Here is a 9,492-nt window from a genome sequence, read left to right on the forward strand (position 1 = left end):
TTGCTTTCCTTTTCCTAAAACGCTTTTCATACTGTTTCATGTTTGTTTTTCCTTATGGGTTTATGCCTCTAAAATAGTTTATTTTGTGTCATTTATACATAAATGTGAATGTCTAATCCATTGCATTTAACTGAAAACCCTTCTTTATTTTTTATCATGACATTTAATGTGTTTATTTTGTAGCACTTCTATTATATTACATATTTATATATTTGCTTATTATATGTCTCCATCCACAAGTATGCTTGCTTCATGAAAATAGGGATATTGTCTATCTTGTTCACTATGCATCCCTAGTGCCTAGGACATAGTAGACACTCAGTAAGTATTTGCTGCATAAATTAATCTGACTTATTTTATTAATTAAAAATGACATTTATAGTCATAGCATCTGATAGTGGTTGTGGTGAAAAAAATGAAAATAATTATATAACAAATTAGTCAGATCAAAATGGGAGAATTAGATACTCAAGGAAAAACAATATATAAGACAGGACACATAATAGCACAAGTGTATTTTACTGCAAAACCAATATATTTTCAACTTTATAATGCTACATTTTGTTCATAGTGGGCTGCCTCTGAAACATGTCTATGAACTTAAACTCATTGAGTCTTAGAAGTGGGGAAAAAACTGTAAATTATTCAGTTTAATATCTTGTTTTACAGATAAGGAAACTGAGGATGAGAAAGGTGGAGTCATTAGCCAAATATCAGACAAGTAGTTAGTGGCAGAGCTGAGGCCAGGGCCCATCTCTTCAGACCATCTGCCCGTTGCTCTTTCTAATCTGGGGCCTGAAGATATGGCCTGATCCAAACAGCCCAGTTGTGTTAATGTGTACCATCACTGGCCCACTAATCTCACAGGGATGTTAGAACAGTAAAAGTATAGTAATAGTTTTGAGTGGGATTTGGATGAAAAAAATTAGTGGCAGGAGTTTTTTTTAACACTTATACAAACATAAGATACAGTTAAGGAAAGAGAGAATATTTATACAGTAGCCTTTCAATTAACCTCAGATTCCCTCAGGGGAGAATGATTCTGTATTATATGATGTATATTGCTTGTGTTAAATACCATACAGTTGGCCCATGATTGGCTATTTATATGGATAGAAGTCCAAGAAGCTAATAGCCTCGGTCCTTCCAGCAAAAACCACTGGGGGAGACCAGTGCTAAATGCTAGATGTGACCTTGATAAAAATGACAAGACTTTGCAGGTGAGTTTGTGGTGTTTTGCATTTTATCAAAATCCTTCCATTTGGAGTGGAAGGGAGCAAACAAGGGGGCAGGCCCTTTCACAGAGAGCCACTGATTTGGGCTATACAGTAAAAACTGATCTATTTTGATGTATCTGCCTGGGGCCTAGAACTTGAAAAACTTTAGCCAGAGAGACAAGTTTTTCTTTGAGTAACTAAATTGCTTTTCACATTTCTATTTTATGTCTGCAGAGGGAACACACAATAAATTTGGGTAAGAATGTAGCAGGCAGAAATCAGAGCTGATGAATTCCAAGCTTACATAAACTAAGGTTCCCAATCCCAGGTGCTTTTGTTTTTTCCTGTCAGTTTGACTTAGTAAAACAAGACAGATATTCTGAGTCCTCCTAATTCCTGTCCCATTACTCAGGGATTTTGGAGATTGAGCATTGCAACTGCTTTGTTGAAATAGAAGAGGATTTAGTGGGCTAGGATGTGATGGGGAGAGAGGGTGAAGAGTGTGGGGAGCAGCACATCAGGCTGCTCGTTCATAGGAGATGATTTGTGTTCATTCATAGGAGATGTGAAAGTGGAGGAAGCACAGAATCCAGCCCCCTACAGCAACCACAAGCAACTGCCACTCTTACTTGCCTGAAGATACTGCAGAAACCCAAAGTTCACAGCCCTCCTGACTGAGAGTTTAAGCCCAGAGAATGATCAGAGCAAATGCTTGTAGGTTTGCTTTAGCCCTTATATTTATACAGTGTTGTTGACTTTTTAAAATTATGAAACTTGAGCAACTTTAGTGAATCAAACATGGATATCCAGCACTTTGAGTGCCTGCCTGGCTGACTTTTTTCAGGTCCAGTCATGGTTTTATGTGGCTTGAGGTTATTTCACAAATATATTTCTTTTGGTTGATTCTAATGATTGTATAGTCATCCACCCTGTTAATATCCAATAGTGCGTTTAGCCATCCTCCAGATATTGAGCATTTGGCCTCTTTCATGGAATGTCTTTTAACCACTCCCATTTTGCACCAAACTCTATTCACCTTTTAAGGTTCTGGTTCAATACTACCTCTTCCAGGATACCTTTCTTTTCCCCACCCCCATCCTGCTCCAGCCCCGTAGAATAAAATCAGTTCTTTTTTTTTGCTCTTGTAGCTCTTTGTCTTTATTTCCATGAAAGAACATGTTACACATACAGTTGTCTTCCCTGTTATGTTATAGGCTCCTTGAGGGCAGGGATTGGGTCTAATACATAATTGAATCCCCTAAGCATATGAATAGTGATTTACAGATACATATACAGCAGATGAATATTTAACCAGCAATATAATGAACATTTTTGCATAAATTATTTTCATTTATTTTGGATTATATCCTTGGGGGTATATTTCTGCAAATGGAATTACTTGGGCAAAGAGCAGTTACACACTGTCATAGTGTGTTCCAGAAATTTCACCAGCAATTTATGTGGTGACCTGTTTCCTGACAGTGGTCTTTATTACACACATACTACCAAGCTGGGGGACATTGTGATTTAATTTGTATTATGCTGAGGTCACATGTTTTGTCCTGTGATTATATACTGAATATGTTCCCTATTGTGCTTGTTGTCCATTTTTTTTGATGACTCATCTAGTGAGCTTTATACATTTATCTCGTATGTTTCATTATTTATTTATATGTTCTGACTGGTGTGTTTTGAAAGTTCTCAATTGTATATATTTTCCCCTTTGGTGATTTCCTTTTTGATCTTTATCTTATTATAGTACAATATGCGCAAGATTTTCTGTCATATATTTGAGCACATTATCTTGGCTTCAATGATACCCTTTATTTTTTCAATGGCTACAATAGCTAGATAAACAAGGCTGTTCTAGGTTGTTGTTTTTTTTCTAGTTTCACAGTTTAGATTTGTATGTCTAACTTTTTGATCCATCTGGAATTTATTGAAGCATATGATGTGAGAGACATATAACCAAATTCAGTTCTCTTCTTATGGATACACAGTTTCCCCACTGATATTTATTTGTTAGTGATTTGTTAGTGTTCCCTTTTGTGTGTGTGTGTGTTCTTTCTAACCAACTGGAGACATTCTTATAAATTTGGCTCTCCTTGTTTAAAATATGCTATTTAATTGATCAATCTTCATTTTTAATTCAATGCCAAAAGGTTTTTTATATATGTATAGCTTTGTAATAAGGTTTAAAACCTGAGAAGCTATACACCATCATTATTTACAATGGTATTTTTTGGCATTTTGTCTTTTTATTTTTCCAGGTGAATTTCACTATAAATGTGTCATGGTCTGTAAAACCCCCTGCAGAATTTTTAATTGATATTGCATTAAATTTATATATTAACTTAAAGAGTCTTATCTTTCTTGTATTTTAGTCTTGCCAGTTGAGAGCAAAATGTCTCTTTCCATTTATTCATGTCTTCCTTTATTTCTTCAATTATGATTTTATTATTTCCTTTGAATACATTTCTTTTGTCATTGTTAAATTTTTCAAAGTACTTTTAAACTGATGATCTCATTCAGTGACTCTGCTGTAGGTGAGTAGAAGGATTTAGATGCAGCCAAGAATGACTGAATTATAATGGTTATTTTTCCCCCAGTATTCATCAGGATTACTTTTTTTTTGGTAACAGCTTTATTGGGATATAATTCACATACACATAGAATTACACAAATTTATACAATTTATATATACATACAAATGTGTGTACATTAAATAGTTTATAGTATATTTCAGAATTGTGCAACCTTCACCACAATTATAGAAAATTTTTATAACTAAAAAAATGAAATGTAACCATATGGGAATATCAAATCATGGTGGACATTGAACTAAAAGAATGATAAGGTTTTGGGCAGCATAAGTGTTAAAAGTTTTAGACATATTGAAAGTATAAGTCCATAAATTTTAATTACACCACACAGCTAATAAAATACAAACAAACAAATGAAACAATCTATCCTACCATTCCTGCACCACTTCTCAAGACATTGACAACCACTAATCTACTTTTTATATACTAATTTCTCTATAGATTTGTCTAGTCTGGACATTTAATATGTATGAAATCGTGAAATAAAAAATGGACTTTTAAGGAGAAGCAAAGCAACATTTATTAAGCACCTACGTATCTGTTAAACACTTTCTATATTTTTTCTTATTTAATCTTCAAACAGCCATTTAAGTTAGGTAATATTTCCATTTTAGATAAGGGAATTGGTAGCAGAGAGGTTGGGCAATTTGTTTGAGATCATAGGGTTAGGATGTGACATAACCTGGATGCGTTGACTAGATCTTTGTCCAAGCTCTTTCTGCCTTAAGGTACTTAGGAAGTTTGGAAAATATCTCACCAATACTCTAGCTTCAATGGTCCTTAGTGCCTTCCACAGAGACAAAACACTAATATGACATTTTTGACACTGTGAGGGCTGAAAGAGCAGAGTAGGATAGAGTATTTTGTATAGCATAGACCCATGGATCTACAGAAATTTGCTCTTTCAACTTCCCTCCATCAGATATTGAGAATGACCAATGGTCTGTGTACAGTTTGAATCACAGAGCCATGGGAAATTAGAGTTCCAAGCTGAAAAGAGCCTCAGAGGCCACCTGGTCTAGCTGCTTTATTTTATTGATGAAGAAACTAGGACCCAGAAAGAGCAAGCTATTTGCTCAATACCATATAGCTCAAATATGGTGACAGAGGATGACCTTTCATCTGTTACTGGAAAAATAAATGTACCAAAGGTTAAAGTCCCATCCAGAATAACTGCAGAAAACAAATTAAGGGGAAAGTAAGATAGTGATGTGGAAAGGTCACTGAATTAGGTCAGAAGGTCTGGATTCCAACATCATCTCTGCCACTAATTCACTGTGAGACCTTAGACAGGTCACTTAACCTCTTTCAACTTCTGTTTCTTCATCTGGAAATGGTTAGGTTGGAATATATGATCTTTTGAAAAATTGCATTTATGTAACACTCTCAAAATTGTATTGAATAAGTAAGTAAGTGAACCTTTGTATAAATGTTAAATGTTATGCTATTTTTGGAAGATACCCAGTGAACTACATAACTGAAAAACTGAAAAGAGGGGTAACCAAAAAAGGTTTTAAAGAACCAGTACTGTAAATTTACATGCATCTAGGGATAAATGCATTAATGCACCTTTTTTAAACATGAAAGGTTATTTCTTCAACAAATGAAAGGAGTGTCTGACTATTTCCAATAAGTAGATATACAAGACACAATGGCCAAGTTAATAATATACCGTTTCTGGCTGCAATATTGGCACATGCAGTGGCATGTGCAGATGGGGTATATAAAATCATTTCCTTAATAAAGTCTTAAATTTTTATGTTTATTTCCTTTGGGGAAAAAAAGCAATTCAATCTTATTTGAAGGAAGAAAGATTTTGCCATGTTCTAAAGAGTAATAGTCATTTATTCATTCAACTAATATTTATTGCATGCCTATAGTACATGCACATGCCAAGGAACAAAGTTATCCTAAAATGGGAATTTTAAATAATGATACAAGAACATGAAACTAACATTGAAAACCTGTCTTTTTTATGATTCAAGATACATGAGCAGCCAAGAGCTGTTTAAACCTTCACAGGCTGAAACTTTCACAGTAGAGAGGCAGAGCAGATGATGTGTGTGTAGGGGGTGAGTGGGAGGGCAAAGAGTGCAGCTCTGTAAGCAGGAGCTGAAGCACGCAGTGGAAAATGATCATATTGATGCATTCCTCCTCCCTCTCCCACCTTCCATGATGGAATAATAATAGGGATCCATTCCATGTGTATTGTATCACCCTTCAGAGTTTACAGAGTGCTTTCACATTCATTATCTTATTTGATCCTCATGCCAACCCCAAAAAAGAGGCATAGTGGGTATTGTTTTTTCCATTTTCAAGATGAGAAAATATGGGGCTGGAAGAGGTTAAGTGGCTTTTCCATGGAAAAACAGTACAAATTAGTGCCAGGACTAGAATTCATGTTTTTGTCACTGAAAGCAGTGTTCTTTCCATTACCTGCATTCATCCCAGTATTTTCTCCTCTAATCTCCCTATTTAGAGGCATAAGTTGTCGAATGTTCCCTTGGGCAGGCTGCTGTGCTAAGCAGCAGCAGCAGCAACAGCAGCAGAAGTCAACTCCAACAGTTAGGGTAGAGCAATAAAGAGTGAATTATTACCACAAGTAAAAAATGCTTCTTTCATCTGCTCTGGTCAAACTGTGTGTGAGAGTGCATGTGTACATGTGTGTGTGGTCTGAGGGATGGTTAGAGAGTGGAGCACTGAAGATTATACTTTAGCCAGTCTCTCTAGAGTTCACTTCTGTTGATCTAAAATGGTAGTAGTGTACACACACAATACCTCCACTTGCATTTGGTGAAATGGAGAGAAAAAAAATAATGAAAACAGAGGTAGGAATGCTCATGAAGGAATGAAGACAGTAGAATTCAGTGAGCACCTGATATGTACCAAGTGCTTTACTTACAATATTTCATTTAATCTTTACTATTGCCCCATGACATAGGTCGTATACTGTCTTTCTTTTACAGATTAGTAAACTAAAGCTTAGGTAGATTAAGTCCTAAGTCACAGAACCAGTGATATCCTATGCTAGGATTCAAATAGGTCCATATGGCTCCAGGACTGGACATCTTAACTACTACACCAAATAAAGAGCCTGTATTTTCTGGTAAATTGAATCACACTTGTCTTTCTTTTCTTTCTTTCTTTCTTTCTTCCTTCTTTCTTTCTTCTTTTTTTTTTTTTTTTTGATTTATTTGTTTGAGGGGGGAGGGACTGAGAGAGAGGGAGTGGGAGAATCCTCAAGTAGACTCCCCACTGAGTGTGAAGCCCGACACAGGGCTCAAACCCAGGACCCTGAGATCATGACCTGAGCCAAAATCAAGAGTTGGCTACCTAACTGAGTGAGCCACCCAGGTGCCTCACACATGTTTTTCTTTTTAATCAAAGTTGGGAGAGCCCTCCGAGGTCTGCTTGTCCAGCCTCTCACCAAATACAGGAATCCCGTCTAGACACCCCTCACTGATGACCATCCAGTGAACCACAGGGATTCCAACTTAGCTTAGATTCTATAAATGGAGATGGATTTGCATGGACTTAGCCCTTCTCTTGTCTGGTGCTTCATCCAGGGCAAGATCCAGGCATTTGCATGAGGCAGTAAACCAGCATTAGAGATACCCTGTGACTACAGTAGAGAGAGAGTCCATGCACTCAGCCTTAGTGCCATCTGACTCCAACCATTTTGTGACCTGGCCCTTTGCTCAGATGAATCTGACCAACAAGTCTTTGTGGAATTCATAGTTAGTTTGCACAGCTGCATAACCTTTGCCCAAGCATGGTTAAAGGAATCAATAAGGTGATGATCAGCCAGGAGCTGCATGAATCCTTTGGTTGCTTTTTCACAGGATCCAAATGATACCTTCAGACTTGAGTTAGGTTTCTGATGGCCATTAAGGGGCATTCTGATTCTGCAACAATCTCTGGTGAAGAATTGATCAAGGTCCTAGAAAGCAGAAAAGTAAATATTGATGAATTCCACTGTTTCAGAAATAATGCCACAATTACTGAAGGGGGACAGTTGTCTGTCAAGACGAAATCAGTGGAATATTTACCCTATTGTTACTTCATCTGCAATAATTCTTTGGGATTGATCTGGAAAAGTGAGGGAGAGTGAGATGGAATTCTTTTGTTCCAAGTTTGTAGTCCTGTATTAGTCAGAACACCTCTTGATGACACCTGTTTTCTTTCTCCCTCCCTCATTCATTTCTTCAACAAATATTAAGTGCCTTTTGCATCCTAGACCTTTGCTCTCTTGCTTATATATGTTCCTTTTACTTTCTGAATTTTCTTCACTTACTTTTCTCCTTCCCTTTTTTTCCTCCCAACTTCACTGTCTCAATGTTAGGTTTGGGAAATGGCAATATTATTTGGGAAGGCATTTAAAGTGAGAATATAGATGAGGGGAAGGGTTGGAGAGTGTTGTGGATTGATGTGTTTTGAGTGGAACTGTTTTACCCAATATCATCCAGTTTCCCATTATTTCCTCACTTAAAGCATGTCTAAAGAGCTCTTAACTAGTCAAGAATAATACCCAGCTTGTGTCAATGGAGAATTCATCTATGGTGACTGACTTCATCCTTCTTGGCATGACAGACAACCCTCAGCTTGGAGTCCTGCTATTTGGAGTCTTCCTTATCATTTATATCATCACTGTGTTGGGGAATTTAAGCCTGGTAATCCTGATCAGAGTCAGTCCCTGCCTCCATACTCCCATGTACTTTTTTCTCTCTAACCTGTCCCTTCTTGATGTCTGTTTCTCTTCCATCACAATCCCAAAAACGTTAGCAGATTTGTTATCTAAGTTGCAGGCTGTTTCTTTCCTTGGATGCATGACTCAAATGGGCTTGTTCATAATCTTTGCCTCTGCTGAATGCAATCTTTTGGCTTCCATGGCCTATGACCGCTATACCGCCATCTGTCACCCACTGCTCTACCATGTCACCATCTCTAGAGTCCGTTGTCTCCTCTTGGTAGCAGGATGCTACTTTGGGGGTTTAGTTAACATGGTTTCTGTGACAACTTCCATCACACAATTATCATTCTGTCAACCACGTGTCCTTCCCCACTTCTTCTGTGACATCCCTCCACTGTTGGCACTGGCTTGCTCAGACCCCTGGGTCACCCAGATACTGGTTGTTGGCTGTGGGGGATTCACGCTGGTCACCTCCATTGTGGTGATCCTTGTCTCCTATGTGTCTGTCCTCATGACGATCCTGGGAATTCCTTCAGCTTCCGGCAAACAAAAAGCTTTCTCTACGTGTGCTTCCCACATGACTGCTGTTGGCTTATACTATGGCGCAACTATGTATACTTACTTGCAGCCCTTTCAACATGGATCCCAGGCAGGAAATCAGATGGTTTCAGTGTTTTATACAATGGTGATCCCCATGTTAAATCCTCTTATCTACAGTTTGAGAAACCAGGAAGTGAAAGTTGCTTTATTGAAAATATTGAAGCAGAGTCCCTAATCTTCCATTCTGTGTCTCAAGAACCTAATATGTTTTATAAAGACTTGCCTACAGTTCTATTCATAGTGTTTTCCTTGCCTGCAAATGAAGCCTTGTTAAGAACAATTGAATTGCTCTGGCTAAGTGTTTAGAAGTAGTTGTTTAGATAAACAGCAACACAATAGGAAATTATATGGACAAAATAATGTGTATTTTCTGAAGCAACTG

At 37.3% G+C, this 9,492-nt stretch overlaps 1 protein-coding gene across 1 annotated transcript; it reads left to right on the forward strand.

Moving 5' to 3' along the window:
- The first annotated feature begins 8,248 nt into the window (after positions 1-8,248).
- On the forward strand, positions 8,249-9,285 carry LOC145717944 (olfactory receptor 5AR1-like). Its single transcript, XM_081809406.1, has one exon. It carries the CDS (start codon positions 8,362-8,364, stop codon positions 9,283-9,285), a length of 924 nt encoding a protein of 307 aa, XP_081665532.1. The 5' UTR covers positions 8,249-8,361.
- Positions 9,286-9,492: the final 207 nt, after the last annotated feature.

Source organism: Leptonychotes weddellii, chromosome X (genome assembly GCF_054177405.1).
Source record: "Leptonychotes weddellii isolate Sample4059 chromosome X, ASM5417740v2, whole genome shotgun sequence".
Taxonomy (NCBI): domain Eukaryota; kingdom Metazoa; phylum Chordata; class Mammalia; order Carnivora; family Phocidae; genus Leptonychotes; species Leptonychotes weddellii.